Source organism: Stenella coeruleoalba, assembly GCF_951394435.1.
Source record: "Stenella coeruleoalba genome assembly, chromosome: 3".
Classification (NCBI taxonomy): Eukaryota; Metazoa; Chordata; class Mammalia; order Artiodactyla; family Delphinidae; genus Stenella; species Stenella coeruleoalba.
The window spans coordinates 60888199-60913177 of NC_137148.1; the positions used below are offsets into that span (position 1 = coordinate 60888199).

At 34.6% G+C, this 24979-nt stretch overlaps 1 protein-coding gene across 5 annotated transcripts in view; it reads right to left on the reverse strand.

Annotated features, from left to right (window-relative positions):
- Positions 1-24979, reverse strand: part of WDR41 (WD repeat domain 41) — a 169232-nt gene that overhangs the window by 23788 nt on the left and 120465 nt on the right. For all 5 annotated transcript variants that reach the window (XM_079917348.1, XM_079917347.1, XM_079917350.1 and 2 more), the window contains 5 exons: positions 22853-22968; positions 11995-12043; positions 10628-10759; positions 7624-7686; positions 2180-2291 (listed from right to left, as the gene is read on the reverse strand). In XM_079917348.1, coding sequence (XP_079773474.1) covers positions 2180-2291; positions 7624-7686; positions 10628-10759; positions 11995-12043; positions 22853-22968 — 472 coding nt within the window. The remainder of the gene's footprint in view (positions 1-2179; positions 2292-7623; positions 7687-10627; positions 10760-11994; positions 12044-22852; positions 22969-24979) is intronic.

The window sequence follows — 24979 nt, forward strand, 5'->3', positions numbered from 1 at the left end:
TTTACCTTCCCACTTGGGGAGTATTTCTGGCCAAAATCTTTTCTCCACATACTGTTTTAACAGTATGTTTCTATTTTCCCATGTTTAAGACGGGGGGATGATGGTGTGGTGGAGGAGAAAGGGGAGGAGGAGTGGTACAAGAAGTAGAAGAGATAGGAGAGCAGGGGAAGGGGTAGCAGAGGAGAATTCCAGATGCAGAAAACAGCTTGTTTAAAAAAATGTTTATTAAATTATTTATGAAATAAAAATACTAGAAACTCATTAATCCAGAAGTAGCAACTTAATACACAGAATCACAGAACATATTGCTGGAAAGGGCATGGATGTCCTGTTTTCTAGTCCAAGCCTCCTTCCATTGCATCAGACTGACTAAGATTATCTTTGCTTATTTCCAAATACGTAATAACTGTTCTAAAAGCCCTGCCAGTCCATAAATCAAGCAAGGCTTACTGAAAGGAGCTTTATAAGATAAGGGTCTAAGAGTACTGCTAAATCCAAATCATGAAAAGCTCACCAATGGCAACCTAAGGCCTTTTCAAAGCTTTCTAACTGATTTCCTCAAAGATTTCTGCTATATCTTGAAACACTGATAAACAGGGCAAACTGTGACTACTTAATGTACAGTACTCAAAGATAACTCGTAACAGGAATGGGGACTGCAATAATAGGTGGTTATTTCCATTAACATACAAAAGGTGTTTTTAGCCCTGATTTCAATATTTCACAACATAATTACTAATAATTCATGAAATAAAAATTCACAGATACCCACAGGCTAGTATAAGAAATAGGAAGGAAAATGTATATGTAAATAAAGAGATATAACTCATGATAATAGTAAACACGAAAATACACTCTAGATTCAAACAAGATTACTAGTGATTGAACACTGAATTGAGAAGTTAAACTGTAAATCCTAGTAAGGTATGGATTTAGTTTTGCTAAGACATCATATTATTTTTCTGGTATTTTATAATACCCATGTGGAGATAAACTAGTTCCAATAATGAAGTGTAAATGAAGTTTAATAACAAAGGCATACCTTGGAGATATTTCAGGTTTGGTTCCTGACCACCAAAATCAAGCAATTCTCACAATAAAGCAAGTCACACAAATTTTTTGGTTTACCAGTGCACATAAAAGTTATGTTTACACTATACTGTCATCTATTAAATGTGCAAAAGTATTATGTCTAGAAGACAATGTACATATTAGTACCTTAATTTAAAAATACTTCATTGCTAAAACAATACTAACCACTGTCTGAGCCTTCAGCCAATCATAATCTTTTTGCTGGTGGAGGGTTTGAAATATTTCAAGAATTACCAAAATGTGACAGAAACACAAAGTGAACAAATGCTGTTGGAAAAATGGTGCCAATAGACTTGCATGACTCAGAGCTGTCACAAACATTCAATTTGTAAAAAATGCAGTATCTACAAAGCCCAATAAAGCGAAGTGCAATAAAACAGGGTATGCCTGTATTCTTTCTAGGATGTCCATGGGTTCATTTCACTACTTTTAGAAACAAAAATAATAGTGTATCACATGACTTCAAGGTTACTGTCATTTAAATTTACTCATTTATACTTAAATATTTTTACTCTGAATAAATTTTTATTTTTTAAGTTCCTTGATATCAATATAAGTCAAAACTGATTTTTCTTCTATTAAAACCAAAAGTATATGTCAACAGAATTCTGAGAAAATAGAATTTTATTAGTAAGTTTGCACGTGAGTGAAGTTTCTTTAGTAAAATCAACTGTAAAATGAGGTCATCCTTAGGAATCTATTCAAAGTCTGATGACCCTACAAATAAAGAAAGAAAATGCTATTGTAAAGTCATAAAGATCTGCTTCCAGGTGTCAACATGCTCATCAAACTCAGTTTAAGACATGGCCCAGAAGCATATATGAAAGGGTTTTTCTTGATCACTTTTGAGAAATTCTGTTAGAAAGGAAGGGGAAGCCAAAGGAAGGGGGATCTTTTACTTTCAACTTGAGATGGAAATATATTTTACACAACCCTTAACCTGAATTGGAGAAATACGGCTACATCTTATATTCAGAATTAAAAAGAAAATTTATATTTCCTTTGTATTCATGGAAAGTCTCTTTGAAGATTCACTGTGTCTTTTTAGAGTCTATCATGGTTCACAATTACCTTGATTTGTTTTTACCTGTATCAGAAAGGTGACTAGTCTTACACAGGAGATCTAATTTTCGGTTCCACACACAGAGGTCATTCCCACCAGAAAGCCAAACATCTAGTCTCTGAAGAAGAGCTAAACACTGCAAAATTCATGTGAAATAGTTATCAGTTTAGAAATTCAAGCATTCATCGGTGGTTTTAAAATATGTCCACAAGTTGATACCCTTTCCCTTCAAGAGGTGGAGCTTGATTCTCTTCCCCTTGAACGTGGGCTCTGCTAAGTCACTGGCTTCCAATGAACAGAATGAGGCAGAAGGAATGGTGTGTGACTTAAAGGACTAAGTCATAAAAGACATGGTGGCTACCTCCTAGCTCTCTCAGATCACTCACTCTACAGTTCTGAAAACACACAAGCAGCCGCATGGAGAAGGATCCATCTTTTTTTTTTTTTTTTTAATTGTGGCTGGCATCTTTTTTTTACCCTCAAGGAAGTGAGGCAAGGAAGTGAGGCCTCTGGACACCAACCAACACTAACTCACCTAGCATCTGACCCCCTAACACCTCCAACCCCAGCCACCTGAAGGTGACAGCAACCTCAGGAGAGACACTGAAACAGAACCATCCAGCTAAACTGCTCTCTATTCCTGACCACCAACACTGAGATATTGTTTTAAACAACTAACTTTTGAGGTAATTTGTTACTCAGTAATAGACAACTAATACACAAGCTTAACGTAAACTGCTTTTTAAATAAAACTGAAAATATGACCTTAGTTTTTATGTATCTTTCAAATTCAAACCTCCTAATTCTTGACTCAGGAAATTATTTCAAGGTTGGTAGAAGTCCTTTACCTTTAACAGTACTTTAAAGTCCACACCTTTCATAGTTCTCTCCCCACCCATTAACTCTGAGTGAACACAAGGGCAAGAGAGAATATGTATTAAAAAATAAAAAGGAAAAGGTTCTGGTAATCTTCCCTGGGCTGAGGATGGGGTTGCTTTTTAAACTGCTGGAATAAAAAGGGTTAAAAATAATCAGTGCAGTTTGTACTTCAAGACGTCCTACTGTGTCTAATCTCTGATTTTTTAATATCAGTACTATATTCCTTTTCATTGCCAAATAATATTCCACTGTATGGTTATACACATTTTATCCATTCATCAGTTCATTGACATTTAAGTTGTTTCCACCATTAGGCTAGTATGAGTAATGTTGTTATGAACATTCATGTACATGTTTTTGTGTGGACATTTTTATTTCTCTTGGGAATACCTAGGAGTGAGATTGCTGGGTCAAATGACTCTATTTAACATTTTGATGAACTATCAAACTATTTACCAAGGTGGCTGTACCATTTTACAGTCCCTCCAACAATGTAAGAGGGTTCTAATTTCTCCACATCTTTACCAATATTTGTTATTATCTGTCTTTTAGATATTAACCACCTAGTGCATGTGAAATAGTGTCACATTATGTTTTGAACTGCATTTCTCTAATAACTAATATGTTGAGCTTCTTTTCATGTGCTTATTGGCCATTTGCTCACCTTCTTCAGAGAAATGTCTTTCAAATTCTTTGTTTTTAATTGGGTTGTCTTTTTTATTGTTAATTTGTAAAAGCTCTTTTTATATAATCAAGATACAAGTTCCTTATCAGATATATGATTTGCAAGTATTTTCTCCCATCCTATTGGTTGTCTTTTCACTTTCTTCATGGTATCCTTTGAGGTATAAAAGCTTTTCATTTTGATGAAGTCCAATTTATCATTTTTTTCTTTTGTTGCTATACTTTTGCTATCACATCTAGGACACAAAGGCGACACTTTGTATCACCCGAGGACACAAAGATTTACTCATATTCCTTCTAAGAGTTTTATAGTTTCAGCTCTTATATCTTGGTCTTTGACCCATTTTGAACTAATTTTTGGTTACAGCATGAGGTAGGGATCCAATTTCATTATTTTGTATGTAGATATCTAGATCCAGTATTAGTTGCTGAAGAGACTATTCTTTCTCTTATTGGAGGGTCTTGACACCCTTGTCAAAAATCTATTGACCACATATGTGAGGTTTTATTTCTGGACTCTCAGTTCAATTCCACTGATCTGTACATCTACCTTTATGCCAGTACCACTGTCTTGATTACTATAGCTTTGTAGTAAATTTTGAAATTTGTAAGTTTCAATCTTGAAACTTTGTTCTTTCTTTTCACAACTGTTTTAGCTATTATGGGGTCCCTTTACTTCTACATGAATTTTAGGATCAGCTTGTCAATTTCTGAAGGGAAAAAAGCCTGCTGAGATTCTGTCCAGTGTTGATCATTTGGGTAACGTTGCAATCTTAACAATATTAAATCTGATCCATGAATTTCTTTCCATTTATTCATATTTTCATTAGTGTCTTTCAACGATGTTTTGTAGTTTTTGGTATACAAGTCTCATAGCTCTTCTTTAAATTTATTTCTATTTTATTTTTTGGATGCTATTGCAAATAAATTTTCTTTATTTCTGGAATGCTCATTGCTAGTTTAAAGAAATACAGTTAATTTTTTGTATATTGAGATTGTATCCTGAAATCTTGCTATATCCGTTTATTAGTTCTAATAGTTTTGTTATGGATTTAGGATTATCTATACAGAAGAGCATGTCACTTGTGAATAGAAACAGTTTTATTTCTTCATTTCTAATATGTATGCTTTTTTAAAATTAAATTTATTTATTTATTTATATCTATTTTTGGCTGCGTTGGGTCTTCGGGGCTGCGCGCAGGCTTTCTCTAGTTGTGGCAAGTGGGGGCTACTCTGTTGCCGTGCACGGGCTTCTCCTTGCAGTGGCTTCTCTTGTTGTGGAGCACAGGCTCTAAGCACGCGGGCTTCAGTAACTGTGGCACTTGGGCTCAGTAGTTGTGGCTTGCAGGCTCTAGAGCACGGGCTCAGTAGTTGTGGCCCACGGGCTTAGTTGCTCTGCGGCATGTGGGATCTTCCCGGACTAGGGATCGAACCCATGTCCCCTACATTGGCAGGCAGATTCTTAACCACTGCACCACCAGGGAAGCCCCTATGGATGATTTTTATTTCATTTTTATTGTCTAACTGCCCTGGGTCAGAACCTTCAGTGCAATGTTGAAGAGAAATGCCAAATGCAGACATCCTTGTCTTGTTCCTGAACTCAGGAGGAAAGTATTCAGTCAGTCTTTCACCATTAATATGATGTTAGGTGCTGTGTTTCCCTAGATACCCTTTATCAGGTTGAGGAGGCTCTCGTCTACTGCTAGTCTGTTGAGTATTTTATCATGAGAGGATGTTGGAGTCTGTCAAATGCTTTCTCTGCATCTATTGAGATGATCATGTTTTCCATCCTTTATTCTTACCATGTATGGTATATTACATTGATTGATTTTTCAGATGTTAAACTAAACTCATATTCCTAGGATAAATCTCACTTGATGATGGTACATAATCCTTATTATATATTGTTGGATTTGGTTTGCTAGTGTTTTGTTGAGGATACTATACTGCTTTTGTTACTTAACATCTTATCATTAGCATTTTCCAAAAGCTATGTGTTCTTCTGAAACCATTTTTAGCATATATGTCTACCATAATTTAACTATTTTCCTATAAGACATTTAGGATACTGTCAATCATCCATTTATAAAATATATTTGTAATATATATTTCTGTTCATAAATCGCTGCCCAAGTTTTTATCATTTCTTTAAAGAGTTTTCTAGGAGTAGAATCACTGGGTCAATTCATATAATAATTTTTTAAGATTCATTCATAAAGCCAACTGCCTTCCAGGAAGATCATTTTGATTATACTCTCAATGACAATAAAAATGCCAATTTCAGCACCTCCTTGCTAATATCATCTCTTATAAAGAAACTTTACTAGTTCAAAAAATAAATAATAGTATTTCGTATATTTATTAAGGATCTGAAATTCTCTGATAAACTATCAGTTCAAGAACAATTGAACCACTGAACTAAAATGAATGAAATGCTGTATTTAACGATTTTTTTTAATGCGAAACAGGATCACAGTGGGAATAAACACAACTATCTAGCTGATTAACAGTACAGTAAAACCCCTTTAAGAAGTACTTTCAAGGGAAAGGAGGCTGCTCATTAAAAAAGAAAGAGGAAGTCCTTTCACCATACCGAAATAAGATACTTTTTTTTTTTTTTTTTTTTTTGCGGTACACGGGCCTCTCACTGCTGTGGCCTCTCCCGTTACGGAGCACAGGCTTCCCGAACCGGGGCGCGAACCCGCGACCCCTGCATCGGCAGGCGGACTCTCAACCACTGTGCCACCAGGGAAGCCCCGAAATAAGATACTTTTTATTGACCAGTTCATGAAACAGCTCACCAAAGGAATTTCCCCCAAATACACTAAATTTTTTCTCCTTCCCTGTTCCTTCAATGCATATATTTTCATCTGAATCCTAATTACCTCAGTCAAATAAGCAGGACTATTTTTTGAGGGATTTAATAGGAGCATCTTTTCACATAAAGCGTAGAGATTTTGATCAGGTCAATATTTTATTGACTTCAAAGACAGTCCATTGTAAAACTGGATACCAGTATATAGTAAATGGCACTTTCTTTCCCAGAAACTTTTCTAAATTGATAATCAGAATAGCATAGTAGCATAAGATGGCTACCAGAGATGCTGCCTTTTAGGGAAAAAAATGAAATACTTTGACTATTGGCACACTGATTTTTTTTTTACATTGAAAGTGTTAGCTCCAATACAGAGATCAGTAATCTTCAAAGCAAATGAGGAAACACTATTTCAGTTTACTAGTATCTTTCCCCAAACTTGTTGACATTATTGAAAAACAGTGTACTTTCTGAGAACATTTAAGGTAATTTCTTCTACAGAAATCAATGTAGCCAAGTCTTATCCAAGTTTGTTTCTCCAACATGTAGCAGAGTTCCTATCAAGTAATAAGCTCCGATTAATATTTGTTTATAAAATGAATGAACCTAACAGTAGCAGCCAATTAGCCACAAAAGATTTTGTTCTGGAACTAAGTAATTGCTATATCTTACCCTTATCATTTTATGGAAGATAGATGGTGAGGGACAAATAACTCCATGTTTTAGTTCAAAGCTAAAACAAACAAACAAAAAAGAGACTAGCTATTGCTGTAGTCACTTTGAAAGTAATATCTCTTCCTAGAATTACCTACTAAAAACATACTAGGTACTACTACCTTTTTCCTTATCTTACTATAGAGATTCACCTCTTGCTCTAATTTAAAATTCAAAATTCTAGCATTTAATATATATACTCCCCAAAATCTAGTGTTAGAAGAATCAAATGACTGTGTATGTGTGGAAGAAGTAATTTTTGAAACCTACAAAAGTAATTTCAGCTAAATCATTAAACAATTTTTTCTGAAACAAAAAGATTATTACCGTAAAGTATCTGATTAAGATTTTACTTTAAAAAAAAAAAAAATTTTACCTTTACAGTAGACTGGAAGCATGACACTTTCTGAACTTGTCTGCCAGTATCACAGTCCCATACCTAAATTTATGTTAAGAAATAATTTCTCAGCAGAATTTTTAAACCTTAATTATAATTTTTCTAATAAATCACAAATATTACACATTTACATAGAAAATATATAAAGCATGAAATATTTCATGTTTATACTACCACAAAAATCAATTCATCAACTTAGCATAGCAGACTTATAATGTAAAATAAGTCTGAGGTAAATTTTACTATCAAACCATTTGAAAATACCAACAGAATGAATGGTCTGAATACTGAATGTTTACAGGCATTAAATATTGCAACTATATAAAATTTAAGTTTTATTCTCCAAAACAATCTACCGTAATCTAATAAACATTGAACATAAAATATTTATACTAAAAACTATCACATCCATTAATTAACATTTACTGAAAGCTCCTTCAATGTGCCTGGCATCATTTACTACTGTTATCTTGATTGAAAGAAGACAGTAACAGTGTATTCCTATTAACTATATACATATTTAAAATAATTACAGGACCTCTCATAAAATGTCCAAGGTTAGTTTGACTTAAGGAGCATAATGATTTTCAAATTTTTCATACCATTTCCTATGGTAAGATATACATTTTATATCATATCTGAGAACACATTTACATACAAATAAATATGTACATATATATGGATTCTTAAGACCATCACTTGACAAAGAAATAAAGTCTACCCTCAGCACTTAATTAATGAAGTTAGTTAACAGCAGAGACCCAAGCAGGGTAAATTTAGAATTCATATGAATAAAAGAAACTGCCAACAAAACAACCTGAAATTATTTTTAACAAAAAACGTCATTCAGCGAAGGAAATAACTCTATACTATCATTTACAGTTAAAGTTTATACTGATATTGTCCCAGCTACTCACGTCTGCACTGTAATAGTAATTTTAATAATTGGCTCTAAATAGTATCATAGTACCTTAGGAACAGTCTAATAAAAAGTATTTGATATTCTATTTTTGCAGAGATTATACCGATGCTGAAAACAAACCCCAAAAAGAGACCTTTAGTCCATAAAATAACACTTGCCTCAACAGAGCAACAGTAGTAAAGCTACTCTGACCTAAACATATGAGTGCTTATTATGCCCCTGTTTATGCAATATTGTAATCACCATAAAATATCATTTATCTCCACTTAAACCTTTTCTTCAAATTCTTTCACCTATTGGCACTCTGTCTAGAAATCACTTCAGCTGATGAGCTCATTTAAAGTGTGTCATAAACTATGTCTTGGTTCTACAGAAGCCTAAGAAACACCTATACCTTTGGACTTACTCCAAAACTTACTTCAGTAATGCTTGAAGCTATTTAAAGAGAATTCTCAGATAAGCATAGACTTTTTAAAGCTAATCTATGATACCTTAAAAAAAAAAGTAATGAAAGATTAGCTATCCATAGCATTTAGCTATGGCTTTCACAGACCCAATTCCACAAACAAATATAAAAGGGCTAAATTTATTTAAGAAAAATTTATTTATTTAAGAAAAATATTTTATGAAAGCAGTATTACATAGTGATTCAGAGCTCTGACTCTGCAGTCAGTCTGTTGCCTTCTGCCCTATACTGGCTGCATGACCTTGGGCAAGTTACTTAACCTCTCTGTGCCTTTCTTTTCTTATTTATAAATGAAAATAATAGAAATACTTATTATAAGGATTAAATGGGTTAATAAATGTAAAATAGAACAATGCCTGGCACATATAAGCAATTTATAACACTTTACTATGGCTACTACATCTTAAATTTTCAATTGAAAGTATGGGGAGGAAAGATCATTTACATTTTTTAATTGTTTGAAAATACTAAATATGGGGCTTCCTGGTGGTGCAGTGGTTAAGAATCCGCCTGCCAATGCAGGAGACACGGATTCAATCACTGGTCCAGGAAGATTCCACATGCCGTGGAGCAACTAAGCCCGTGTGCCACTACTGAGCCTGCGCTTTAGAGCCCATGAGCCACAACTACTGAAGCCCACGCGCCTAGAGCCCATGCTCCGCAACAAGAGAAGCCACAGCAATGAGAAGTCCGCGCACCGCAACAAAGAGTAGCCCCCGCTCACCGCAACTAGAGAAAGCCCGTGCGCAGCAACAAAGACCCAATGCAACCAAAAATAAATTAAATAATTTTTTTAAAAAAAGGCAAAGGAAACATAAATATTAAAAACAAAGGATCTGCCTGCCAATGCAGGGGACATGGGTTTGATCCCTGGTCTGGGAAAATCTCACATGCCGCAGAGCAGCTAAGCCTGTGTGCCACAACTACTGAGCCTGTGTGCTGCAACTACTGAAGCCCATGCACCTACAGCCCATCCTCCACAGCAAGAGAAGCCACCGCAATGAGAAGCCCATGCACCACAACAAAGAGTAGCCCCTGCTCACCACAACTAGAGAAAGCCTGCATGTGGCAACGAAGACCCAACTCAGCCAAAAATAAAAATAAAATAAAATACTACATATATTAAACGCTGAGCAGATGGTAATTCGCTTTTCTGCCAGACTCATATCCTCAAAAAGTTCTTATGGGTTGGGGCCATTAAGTTTCTTTTGCTGTACAATGAACAGAAAAAAAAATGTGAATTATTCTCCAGTTCAATTCATCTTTGTTTCTCTAAATTGAAAAGCAATCTGAGATGAAAAATATTTTTAAGCCCACATTCTCCCATTTCCTGTTTTATGTAATTTGATATAATAGTAACTCTGAGAAAAACAGCTTTAGTTATGAAGTTTCCAACAACAATAAGCCTTAACTTGCAATTTCCAGTCTAATACTTTTCAGACGCCTAATACTTTTAAGTGTCTTATGAAGGCTAGAACAAAATCATTTTTGCTAAAACAGAATGTACAGACAGACCCCAAGAGGATAAAGACTAATAACATATGTACTGGTCCCTTGGATCACCATAGCTATGCCACTTGGTTCTATAAGGATATAATAACTGTTCTGTCAGCAGAGGCTGTCAAGATCAGTTGATTTTTTTCTTCATAAGCTTCCAAAGAAGGAAATGTAATAATAGCTGTTATCTTTTGAGTGTGTCCATTGAGTTCCAAAAGTTTTTCTCCTGTCTGAAATATCAATAAAATGTTAATAGTACTTCATATTTCATAACTTAAATAATCTTAAATGACAACATTAAGAAAAATCACCAGGTAGAAAATATATACATTCCATCTGAAATTACTTAGATTTTATAATTTAACTTTAAACAATCAAACAGTATCTAAACATTAGGTGCTAAGAGAGTAGCTATAACTAATTTTAATTATTTTCTAATAGAAAATACTAATTTTTAGCAGATTGTTACAGGAAGTTTAAAAGAGTATTCTTTCCATATGGTTTTAAGATTATAACTGTAAATTAAGCATAAAAATATCTGTAACTTAATCAGCAGGAAAAAAATAAGGAGTCTTCATTATGCAAGCATCTGTTATCTAAGTCTTCACAGTTATAACGCTGTGGAAGAAAATAAAAGTCAGCATAACAGTAACAACAATTGGATATATATATCCAGTAATGTATCAACCACTCGTAAAGTCAGTATGGACTCTACTTCTCTCTAACATCAACAGCTATTCCCATCCATCCAATGTCTTCATCTATCAGTTTCTCACTGATTTCCCAAGTAGTAAACATACAGAAATGCAATGTAAGTATAAGATAAATTGCAAATCTCTCCAAGGTTGCAGGATTTCATGATGCACGTGATGAACATAATGTTAAAAAAACTGCTTTAATCACAGGCAAAGCCACCGAAAAATGAGGATCTTGACTGAGTCAGACCAGATAACAATCCAAACAAGGGCAAGAAGATAAATGCTTCAAAAGAGAATAATTTGAGAATCCAAGGATAAGAAGAGAAGTCCTAGAGAAATCTGGTAAAGCCTTAAATATTTTTGAAAAAATAAACCTTTTATTATATTACTATTATAGTCAAACATGATAAGAATGCTATATTATGCTATCAAACGATTCTGACAGAAAAACTGTCTTCCACAAAAGTCAACATCTGATTCATTTTCAGAATCAGTGCATAGTTGCTGATAAATTTTGTTTAATTAAGATTAAAACTTTTATTTTCATAACCTAGCATTTGTTTATCGGAAAAAATATTAAATAAAAAAAACTCTATTATGGAACATTGGTCCTCATTTTAAATGCATTCATCCTAAGCAGCCCTTTCGAGCATTAACTAGTCTCAACCTACTGATATGCAGGTGTATCTCCAGATAATGTTTATGAATGCATACTCAACTATACAGTCATGTCTTTATTACACAATCCACATAGCAACAATACACACCTGGGCATTCCACACAACTACAATTCCATCATCACCAGCAGATGCAAATCTGGTTAGAGAAAAAAGGTCAAGAAAAAAAAAAATCACTGATGACATTTAAGTGCTAAGATTACAAAGATACCATCAGACCTTATTAATAGTATTTTGACTTACTAATATCAATACAGATTAAGTTCTTTAAACTAATTTAACAAATATTTACAGAATACCTTCTAAGTTTTGTGCCAGGTACTGAGAATCCAAAGATAAGTAAGACCATTCAGAAAGTTAAAATGAATAAACTGCTAGACTAAGAATAAGGGAGATCAATGATCTTTAAAGTCCTTCCTTGCTTTAAAATCATGATTAAACCCTGACTTAAGTGACATGAAACCAAGCTGAGGAAAAGCTACAGTGACAGGAAATGATATTCTAGGAGTGGAACAAAGGAATCATGTCCTTAGATTCCTTACTTTCTAGGTAAAGATATTTAGATATTTTAACTCTACTATTTAAAGCCAGTTTCTCTCCTTTGCTCCCCTCAGCTCTGTGGTCTTTCCACATAAATACTGTGTTCTTTGGTTTGGAAGGTTTGGTTTTTGTTTTGTTTTGTTTTTTTCAGCGAAAATTCTTGAAATGAAAAGAGGTAAAGGTAAGTTTGCTTCATGGCAAGAGAAAAGAGCTGTGATGAACTAAATTATAGCTTCTCTCCCCTCTTTACCACCCATTCACTACATGTCAAGGAACAATCATCTATATTTTGTAGAGTAGAAGATAACCATGACACAAACACTATCAAGAAAAATCACTTGTACAGGATTATTCATCCATAGTGCCTGCATTATAATAAAATCAAACACTACTCTCAAGCAGTGTCCCAACACAGTGGTGTACAGCAATCACATTGTAAGCATGTCAAGTAATTTGTTATTAATAATGTAGTACACAAGTTTGTAAATGATTTTTTTAATTGGAGTATATAGTTGCTTTACAATGTTTATTAGCTTCTGCAGTACAGCAAAGTGAATCAGTTAAACATATATCCACTCTTCTTTACATTCCCTTCCCATTTAGGTCACTGCAGAGCTGTAAATCATTCTTTAAGGAATCAAAATCAATTCAGTTGTTCCCATAATATCACTTTCATTCACTTGAATTCAAGGTTTGCTTTTCTGAATAGGAGAGAAAGAAGTGGTATTGTAGAGAGCCAGCTATGAACTGCATGCAGTTATGGTTAACAACCACTAATAAATGGTACTCTGTTAGCAGCTATGGCATTTAGAAAACGTGTTACTTCCTTGCAAGACTGTTAGTGTGTTTTCACAAAAATCTGGGCATGCCTTGAACAGCTTCATTAAAGTTATCATTGTAAGCCTTATGTGTGTCATTAGGAGAAAAGCAGAGAAGTGATACATTAGGATACAAGAATTACTTTGTTCCTTAGAGTATGTGTTCTATTGAATTTTACCCTATAGATATCCATATAATCTCACTACTTCAGTCATGTAACACTTTCCTTAACACTCCAAACTGAGCTTCAAGTTCAAATTTCACATGCTCAGTTTCAAAGCCTCACACATAGCTATTGTCTTCACTGGCTCTGACAATTCCCATACCCAGCACTCGTTTCAAAATCCTTTGCTTACATTTTCTACTGCATGAGCTAAGAGATTATCCAGGAGATGGGAAACTGGCCTAATACAGTCTGACAAAGTCCGTTAGTAATTTTTTAATAAAGAGCTACGTATCTTTTTAACAGAAAGGACCTTTAAAACGTCTTAGTTAACTAGACAGAAATCATATAAAGAATTATTTTAAAATCCATACCTAACATTTATTTTATTTTCAAAATGAAATATAAAAGATATAGAGACTAAAAAGAAAACAATCATTTTATATTTTAAAATGTAATTTCTTATGCTTAATTACATAGATTTTCTGAATCAAAACACTAAACAATGCCTTGAGTATCAAAAATAGTCACTGGATGTAAATCTTTAATAGCTTATGTTTCTAGGCCTATTGATTTCTTTTTATTTGTATTATGATGGTGGGCAGGGCAGAACTCAAGGTCTTAAGATTTCTTTGGTATAAAACATCAATTTCTATTGATTCTTGAAACTCTTATAATTGCTTTTCTCCCTTTTAGAAGAGTGCAGGTTTAAAATACATACTTTTTTCTAACCCTGATTGTTAACTTCTCATTATTGTTTTATCATGTCTGAATCTCATGACTTCACAATGAGAGATGACTGAACGGTTGAGAGTTTAGAAATGAGATACAGAGCATTTCACCTCAAACTTTAATTCAATCAGTGGTGAACAAAAGTTAAATCTAAACAACGCTCAATAGTAATGCATGAAATCACAGCCCTTTTTGTTTTTAATTGTTCAGAGGTCAATTACCCAGTGTGTATATTATTCAAGCTTTTCAATTCTCATATATTCTATTGTTTGGGTTTTTTTTTTTTTTTTTTTTTGCCATTCCAGTATTTCTTATTACCTGCTCTAAAGAGGAAACATGAAGCTTTAAAATGTAAACCAGTATGACTTTGCTACATATTAGTACCAATCATAAACTAACTAATAAAAGGGTGGGAGATCATTTGCAAATTATCCATTCTCCTAGGATGAATAACTGAAAACTAGCAGCACTATATCAGTTTATCTTAATCAGTTTATCCTCATCAGTCAAGCACACACTCCAACCATCTCCAAATTTTTAGAAATGAAAATTCAACTCAAGAATCCCTAACAGTAAGATATACTGTAATTGATTAAAAGAAGTAATGAACCATAAAAAAGAAGGAATTAAGATATTAATAAGGTTTAATCTAGTCAATGGAAGGAAGAATAGTGGCTATACTGTCATATAATAATATACAAAAAAAACTTTTAAACACTCTAAATTAATAGAATCCAAAGATTCAAATCTAAAGATAAGATTTTAAGAGAAATCCTTCTTTACTGATTAACACAAAATGTAGTGAGATTTCATGTCATGTGTCAGGGAACTGCCAAGATCAATTACATGTTGTTCTTCCTTCAAGATCTTAAAACTTAGTGATTGTTTAGAAATGTACTATATTTCATCAAATATAAGACATACTATTATTTTATGTACTATTAAGGAAAAAATGATGTCAATTATTAATGAAAGACACCACCAATTATATGATGTATCCAAATTTTAAGATGTTACAATAGGAAAATATAAGCTTTTTATAATCAATGAATTTTAGTAATTGTATTTATTGATCTTTCTAATATGGCACTTTCTAGTCCAACAAATTTCTGATTATGTCTAGCAGGTTTAAAGGACTGAAGAAATGCTTTTTCAGTAAATAAATGAATAAGCAAACACTTAAGTGTTAAAAGGGCTCTGTAGGGCTTCCCTGGTGGTGCAGTGGTTGACAGTCCGCCTGCTGATGCACGGGACACGGGTTTGTGCCCCGGTCCAGGAAGATCGCACAATGCGGCGGAGCAGCTAGGCCCGTGAGCCATGGCCGCTGAGCCTGCGCATCTGGAGCCTGTGCTCCGCAACGGGAGAGGCCACAACAGTGAGAGGCCCGCGTACCGCCAAAAAAAAAAAAAAAAAAAGGGCTCTGTAAAATAGATTAATAGTATTAATGTAACCTCACTTTCCCCTTTAATCATGACTAATATACCAACATACTGTCAAAACAAAACTAGAAATTCAAAATATGTGAAGCCCAGAATCTCACCACATACAAAAATAAATTCCTTTTATTTTTTCATTTTCCTGTCCCATTCTTTTTTGTTATAAATTTATTTTATTTTATTTATTTTTGGCTATGTTGGGTCTCTGTTGCTGTGCACAGGCTTTCTCTAGTTGTGGTGAGCGGGGGCCACTCTTCGTTACGGTGCGTGGGCTTCTCATTGCGGTGGCTTCTCTTGTTGCGGAGCACGGGCTCTGGGCATGTGGGCTTCAGCAGTTGCGGCACACAGGCTCAGTAGTTATGGCTCGCGGGCTCTAGAGTGCAGGCTCAGTAGTTGTGGCGCACGGGCTTACTTGCTCCACAGCATGTGGGATCTTCCCAGACCAGGGCTCGAACCCGTCTCCCCTGCATTGGCAGGTGGATTCTTAATCACTGCACCACCAGGGAAGCCCCTCCTATCCCACTCTTATGCATAACCTTCAAGTTTTCTCAACTTGAAACCAACTCTTTAAAAATACTCATTGAGACTGTACATTTAATTTAGTGACATTTAATTAAATGACTAAGCAAAAACTATACGCATGAAAAAAGTTTAAAAACATGAAGTGTGATTTAATGAAGACCTATAGCAGAGCTTCTAGAATGTTCCATCCTCTCTTCCCCTCATTATGAGAATTGTGAGAGTCAATGATCCACTCATTCAAGAAATATTAAGCATTAACTATATATTAAGCATTAACTTTATATATCTATATGCTTGATCCTGAGGGTAAAGATCAATGAGATAGTTCTTGCCCTTGAAAAGCTCACAGTCTACATTACTATGGAATGCTACAGGGTCCAAATTATGAATCCATTGAGAATTCTCAGTTATACTCATTTCAGTTTATAGAAATCATTTCCTTTAAACACCTTCCTTTGGACAGCTCAGAGAAAGCACTCTCATTCTTGCCAACTGTGGGCTTAAAGTACAGCAAAGGTTCACAAAGATTTGTATAAAATAAAATATTTCCACATGTAATTCCTATGTCCATTACCTACATGCTTATTTAATAGTCCTTATTCAAAAGAATTTATTTCAATTAAGTCAAAGGTGCTACAGATTCAAACATAACCTTAAAGGACATAAAAAATATAATCCATAAACCTGAACATAAACTTTCCTGTATTCAATATTTACATAACCATAAAGCACTGGAAAAATAATAGAGTATTATCATGGCAATACAGAAGTCCCCATGGTTAACTAACTTCCCACCAAATCGACAAGTACTTTCTAATCATGATGCAACTAAAACAGTATACAGTTTTTACAATGTAGTAAAGTTGAAAAACTTCTACTAGAGAAAGTTCCTTGGCCTCTCTCTGTCCCACTGATGTAATAAATGAGTTTAAGAGAATGAATTGAGTATGCTCAGTTCAGACCCTTCTGGGTTTTCTCTGAGATTTGACTGTTCATAAAGAGGCAACATTCTGGTCTGCTCTTATTTTTGAGGTAAACTTACATCCAAGTGGGAGGCTTGCAGATGTCCAGCAGTACCCGTGATTCAGTGACGTCTACGTAACTCAGGGTGAAAATCAGGAAACCCACTGTGGTTGTATATCAAAGCTACAACCTTTAGTCCAGCTTTTTGCTAGTTATTACTTTATTAAGCTGATGGGTTCATGTCCATCTGTGTGATTCCTGCATCTAATAATACATCAAAGCTACATCCTTTAATCCAGCTTTTTGATAGTTATTACTTTATTAAGTTGATGGGTTCATGTCCATCTGTTTGATTCCTGCATCTAATAATATCTAAGAAAAAATTTTATTTTACACTGAAACAAAAATACCTTTTAAATTGGTGTTTTTTTCCTCTATATCAAATATATATCATTTTTAAACTTTTCATTATGAAGAATTTAAGTATATATAAAAGTAAAAACAGTATAAGAAAAATCTCCAGGTAACATGTCTTCAATAATTATCAACTCATGACCAATACTGTTTCATCTGTACCACAGCCAATCCCCCCTTTGCAGATTATTCTGAAGCAAATCCCAGTCACTGTATTTCATTTCATCAATAAATATTTCAATATATATTTACATCACAACTAAAGTTAACATTTAATTTCTTAATGTCACCACAGTGTAATCGAATTTCCCTGTCTCACAATGTTTTTTAAGTGTATTAGAAGCAGGATCTAAATAAGGTTCATACGCTGCAACTGATCTCTAAAGTCTCTCTTGTTCTATTGATTCTTTCTTCATGTATGTTTTTCCTTGCAATTAAACATTTGTCTTACAGAGTTCTGGATTTTGCTAGCTACCTTCTTATGTTGTCATTTGATATACACCTCTGTCCCCTGCGTTTCTAGTAAATTGAGAGATCTAAAGACTTAATCATATTTGAATTTGACTTTTTGGTAAGACCACTTCATAAGCAGTTTATGTACCCCAACAAGAAATACAATTTCCAGCAATCTTTTTGTGTGTGTGTGATGTTAACAGCTATCAATAACCATTGCCTAAATTTGTTATTATATTAGAGGTTGCGAAATTATAATATTCCTATTCCATGATTCTTCCTAACTTGAATTCTTCTATAAAGAAAATGTCCTCTCATCCAACATTACTGATCTCAAGATAGAGTTTGTATAGAAAGGCAGTATAGATCTTGACTTGCAGATACCCCTTCAAGAGAGGACTTGCTGCCCAGCTATGAGGAATATGGTTATCTGCCTCCAGCTGTTGACTTCAGGGTCCATTTCAGCTTTCAAGTTGAAGTCAAACTATCTCAGTTGGCCCCCAGCCCCTGGGATATAAGCAAGTTGGTGGAAGCCAGGGCACGTTCTTGGATGGCCCTCAGCCAATGTCTAAGCATTGCAGGCAAACACTCCTAGTTATTTCCCTAATGCAGGACTCATCTAAAGAGCATTCTTTCCTCCAGAGCTCCACATTGGGCTTACAGAGACTTTGTCAAATCTGCATCACAGTTTGAGACAGCTCCCCTTGTCCAATCCTGCTTCTTCCCTTTTCCCTTCAATGGTATTTCTCTCTAATAAACCTTTTGCATGCTTAATTCCATTTTACTGTCTACTTCCCAGGGAAACCAGGTATTAGGAGGATCTAAATGATCTTGATTACTGATTTCTATTCTCTAAGTGTTAGTGAAAAAGATATTCTTAGCTTTAGAACATTGTCTTAAAGATGTAACATACTGTTTGCTGTTAGTGAATTATCAAACTGTACTGAGTTTGTCTAGATTCTTGTGAATGTACAGCTTCACCAGTCAACCTAAAGTACATTTTTTTTCTTCAGTCTGGCATTTCATGGGTCATCTGATTCTTTTCCAGTCATGATCACCATCCTACATAACCTTGTCTGTTTCCTGGAGGAGCAAGGGATGGTCAAATGAGCAACAGAGAAAACTATTCTTAAAATGTGTTATGAACTCAGTTTAGTTTAATGTGTCAAATGCTAAAGTATTACATGCAATTTTTAGCACAGTCCACTTTTTGGATGACTCTTGCTGAGGCTTAGCCTTCTTTAGTGATCTCCCAATCAATATGACCCTCACTTTATGTTCAAAAAATACTAAAGAAGATAAGAAAAGGCTGCTGTCTGTTAGGTTATACAGGATTTATTTGGTATCTTCAAAAACCAACCTGAGAAAATTTTCCACTCACTGCTTTTAGCTGAGCCACTGAGAAAACAAGAAAATCCTTCAGCAAAATTCTCAATAAAATGATATTATCTAAAGACCTGAAGCATGAAACCTGGATTACAACAGCTGACCAAAAACCCAGAATGTGATGTCTATAAAAACTAAATAGAAACATAAAAAGTATAACAATATTTATTTAAAAACTGGAAAGATATTTCTATAATTTGACAATGCATATATAATATACATATGTAACAGTAAAAAGATATCTGAATTATCTAAACTATTAAATCAAGAATGAAAACACTGAGCTCTACTATTTATAATAGTTACATCATTTGTATATTTTTAAATGTATTTCTTACCAATAATGACTCTTTCAGTTTTGTTTTGTTTTTCTAGTACACTACAGAATTAAATCTTTTAAAACAAAACAGATTGAAAGTTCTTCAGGTCTGCAACTGAGTAAAAAACTTCATACCTAATTATATGTAACTTTTGACAAAGTCATGACTTCAGTACAAAGAATTAAATGTGGTTCATGTAGTAATATGTTCACTTGACAGCAAAAGCCAAAAAGTAGGCTTTTTAAAAAAATCTATTCTAGACATTTAGATTCACTGTGGTATACAGCAAACGTGGCCACCAATCTCCCTATTTCCACCACCACTTGCAGTAGGATTTAGTTGCTTCTCCCATCAAGAGGTAGAGTTTATTTATCAACTTACTGAATTCACTCCAGCTCCTGACTTGCTTTAGCCCATGAGACAACATCAAACATGATGAAAACAGACTTGAAAAGAGTTTTACACTGGGGCTTGCCCTTTTGCTGGTATTTGAACTCCATCCCTATGGGAACTAGCACTTGAGTAACCACATGGAGAGAGACCCCAGTCATCCCAGCTGAGACCACTGTAAACCTGCCAACCCCATCTACCTGGTGACCACAAAAGCATAAGCGAACCTAACCAAGATCCGCTGATCCCAGCAGAGACAAAAGAACCCACCCAGCTGAGCCTAACCCAAATGCCATCCCACAGAATAGTGAAATAAATAAATAGTGTTTGTTTTAAACTACTAAATTTGGGCTGATATTTGACAAGGACAACAGATTACTGATATACTCACCTACAGCTTTTTACTGTTTACGTAACATTTACTATATCATTGAATAACTGCAGTATACACAAGCACTACTTTGGGAAAATGTAATCAAATATCAGTACCTGTACAATGATCATTACTCTACAAGATGGCCTTTTCTGCAGATTCTTCTAACTATGTAGTAAGAATAATCAAGAAGATATTTTAAAGGACAGATAGCAATCAACATGGAATCTTAACAGTTAATCTATTAAAAAAAAATTTAAAGACCACATCCTGAAAGTATACTGTATATTTTGTATTTAGCTTTCTTAGACAAAACTATTTGAGGACTCCTTAAAGCCCAAATATTAGGGATTATGGTCTAAGAAATCATTTTGGTTTTTTTTTTAACTTACGTTTTAGCATCTTACAATGGTAAAAGATGGTACCAGAAAACTTTAGTTGTCCAAATGTCCTATCTTTCCAAAAATGTTTAGTTTCAAAGATGACTGACTAAATAAATAAGTAAATGTCTCTTAGGACATGGCAACAGTAAGTATTACCAAAAAGGGTGAAGATTATTATACTATGGTGGACATGCTATAATTTGGTTGGCTCACATCACAACATGAAAATTATGTTAATAGGCTAGTAATACCAAAAAAAGGCAAATCCTTTCAAGCAAAAGTTGAGGAGCATATTTTCATAATAATTTGGCTGGATTTGTCCCTGGTTTCTAAAAGAGAGCTGGGCCCCTCAGAGCTCACCTGAGTTTATGCTAATGAGATGACTCATGGTGGACCCCTAGACAATTTAAGGATGGGGACTGGCCATGTGGGGAATATGAACCATGCAATTAGAGGGTTGGGGCTTTGAGCCATGGGGTATCATCCTGACCTCCCAACCTGGGGGAGCAAGGAGGGGATGGCAGGGAGAGAAGGGCTGGAAATTGAGTTCAATCATGAGGCAAATAAGTGAAACAATCATTCCCATGTAATGAAACCCCAATAAAAACTCTTGACACCCAGAGCTTGAGTGAGCTTCCTCACTGGTGATATGCATTGATGTGCTGAAAGGGTGATGTGTCCTGAGGACACAGAAGCCTTACATTTGGGACCCTCCTAGACCTTGCCCTATGCATCTCTACATTTGGCTAATCCCGATCATATCCTTTATAATAAAACTGTAATCATAAGTATAGTGCTTTCCTGAATTCTGTTAGTCATTCTAGAGGATTATCAAACCTGAGGGGGTAGTAGGAATTTGTAGTTAATTGGTCAGAAGTGCAGGTGGCCTGGGAACCCTGGAGATTGCAGCTGTGACTGAGGTGAAGGGATTGTTGTACATGACTGTGCCCTTAACCTTTAAAATTCAACCTAACACCAGGTAGTGCCAGAATTGCACTGCACATGGGAAAAGCAACTAAATACCAAAAACATAAAAAGAGCAAAGAGAAGACAAGGTTAAAAAACATCAGCAGTGATAGTGAGAATTAGAAATAATCACAGTAGCAGTGACCCATTGAGTCAAAAATGGAAGGAAAAGAAGACAGTATCAAAGGCAAAAGAGAAAATTAAGAGATGATAGAGGAATAACTGATAAGGACAAGAGAAGTGGAGTTAGAGAGTTAGGATGGCATGCAACATGTACACTTAATAGTTGAGGGAATCATTCATTCATTTAACAACTATTAATAACCTGCTACATGTAAGGCACTGTACCAGGTACTAAAGATACTGTGGTGAATAAAAAAAAAACATGGCCCTCACTCTCATCTAGAGAGGAAGATAAATATTATACAGTTACACAATTAATTGTGTAATTGTTATTAAGGCTACAAAGGATAACTGTATAATTGAACAAAGTCTTAATAAAACAGATATACAGATCAATAATAAGCTAAATCTACAGTTCTAAGACCTACACACCTTCATCTCTATTTGCAAATATATTAAACACAACATTATACATGTTAGCAAGGAAGTACAGAATAATGTACATTTTAAAGGGTTTCACAAATAACAAAAAATTCAGATTAAATCCTTACCTTACCTTCCACTAAAAACAGTACATTCCTGGAAGGTACCTGATATTTAAACATTTCCCATATTGGTTCTCAAATTTAGCTTCACCTTAACATAGTTAAAACTCCCATCAACATTTTAAAGTCATACACTTCCTTTAAACTAATGAAAATATTTGTGAGTATTCAAAAAGACCAAAAAAAAAAAAAAAAAACAAACAAAAATAAGATCACCAGAAATGATATCCCGACTTTTGGGCAAAAAGACTTCAGACACATATTTCATCAAGAGGCAGAGGTCAATTTCTACTAAATGTTATTAATGATCAGTTTTGAAATTTTTAGAAAAGCTGGATTAATTTTGAAGTTGTTTTTAACATACAATTCCCTAAAAACTCTTTCCAAACAGTAGTCAATTGGAAAACTAGAGTTTCTTACCTGTAATCATCTAACTGTACCAGAAACCGTACAATATCATGATGAGCTTTCAGTACAAGCAGTTCAGTGTAGGGGTTCTGGGTTTGTTCTTCACCTATTGTCTGTAAAGGAGATTGCTTGTAATGGGGAGGAAAAAAAGAGAGAAAAAAAGAGATAAAATGATTTATGATAAAAGACCACATTCGAATAAAACACATGGTATGCATCTAAGAACACAAGTTTTAAAAAACTGTAAGATATTATGTTCTAATACTATATATTATTTTCCCTAATATCAAGTAACTGCCAATTTAACATAAAACATTTCTCTTACCACAAATCCACATCATAAATTTTAAATTTTGAACTCAAAATAAATTTTTAAAGGGTGTATTTTGTTTCATGGAAATTACACCTCAATAAACCTGACCTAAAAAATCAATGGGCCAGGGGCTTCCCTGGTGGTGCAGTGATTGAGAGTCCGCCTGCAGATGCAGGGGACACGGGTTCGTGCCCCAGTCTGGGAGGACCCCACATGCTGCGGAGCGGCTGGGCCCGTGAGCCATGGCCGCTGAGTCTGCACGTCCAGAGCCTGTGTTCCGCGACAGGAGAGGCCACAACACTGAGAGGCCCGCGTACCACAAAAAAAAAAAAAAAAAAATCAATGGGCCAAACCAACACAATATTTTAGGATGGGTGTTTGCCAATTAAAACTTGGCAGAAACAAAACTGAAGGTCAAAGGGGTAAAATATAGACTAAAACAGTGCCTACGCCATTACAGGCACTCAACACATGTTTACTGAATAAAGGAAGAAATGAATTAATTCAGTCAATGAATTCAATAAATTCAACTTCAGACAGTAGCATTGATAAAGATAACTGGTAACATTTACAGAGTATTAAGCTCAGTCCTAAACCTACACACCCTCATCCCTATTTGCAAACAGGTGGGCGGCAGTCCATATGCCACACACTGGGTAAAGCACATATGGCTTATAACTCACCCAATAATTCTGTAAGGTAGATCTTATCAACCCCATTTCTATAGTCAAACCCAGTACTATTTCAGATTAAAAAAACCTGTGTTCTTAACCTCTGAACTGCAGTTTCTCAAACTTGACACTACTGACATTTTGGACTAGGTAATTTTTTTGTTGAGGGCTTTCCTGTGCATTGAAGGATGCTCAACATCATCCCTGGCTTCTACACACTAGATGCCAATAGAAATCCAACCTCTCCCCCCACCCCCAAATCGTGACAATCAAAAATATCTCTGGACATTGCCAAATGTCCTCTAAGGGGCAAAATCATCCCAGCAGACAAACACTGCTTAAAATTAGGGGAAAATCTTTCGTTCTGATAATGTACAGATTCACAGCAGTTCTAAAACTGAAGTACTTTTACATGAAGAAATATACAATTTAACACGCATGAATTTTTTTTAATTCACCTTCAAAGCAGTAATTTTTTATTTATCCCATCTCCCTTCTAGCAGTGGTTCTGATGAGAAAAGTAAAGGCAAGAAATCTGAAAACTGTATACCACTTCCCCCAAATGAAAGCTTGCCAAGCACAGCAGAATTAGTTAATCAAATTCTACAACTTATCAAATAATCGGGTTAACACATAATTGTCATATATATCACAAATGGACTAATCACTTTTCCACAATTCTTTCATAATCTTTAGAATTCAAGCCTATCTGAAATAAGCCTAATTTTAAATAAGAAATACTTCTTAAAAATTAGACAATAAGCCTCAACTGCAAAAATATGAGGAAGTTAAAACGGAGAAATAACGTTGCTTAGCTTACAACCACCCAAGTTTTTTTTTTAACAATCAAAACAACTATTTTCTATTAAAAATAAAAGGGAATTCAACATAAATTCTATTCTTCAGTGGCATATGAAATAAATTCCAGACCTCGACACTTTTCAGGTTCCAAAATTATTTTATTCGCAACATTTCAAATGTAAATCTCATTAGTCTGGTCAGTTATTCAGGCCCATGAAGAAAGTGTGACTATGGAACCCAAAATAGCAGCTAAAACATAATTTATTTTACTTTTAAGCAAATTATTTTTAATATAATTATATCTTTTTTGGTTTTATATAAATAATCAAATTAATTTCATATTCCATGAGCAAG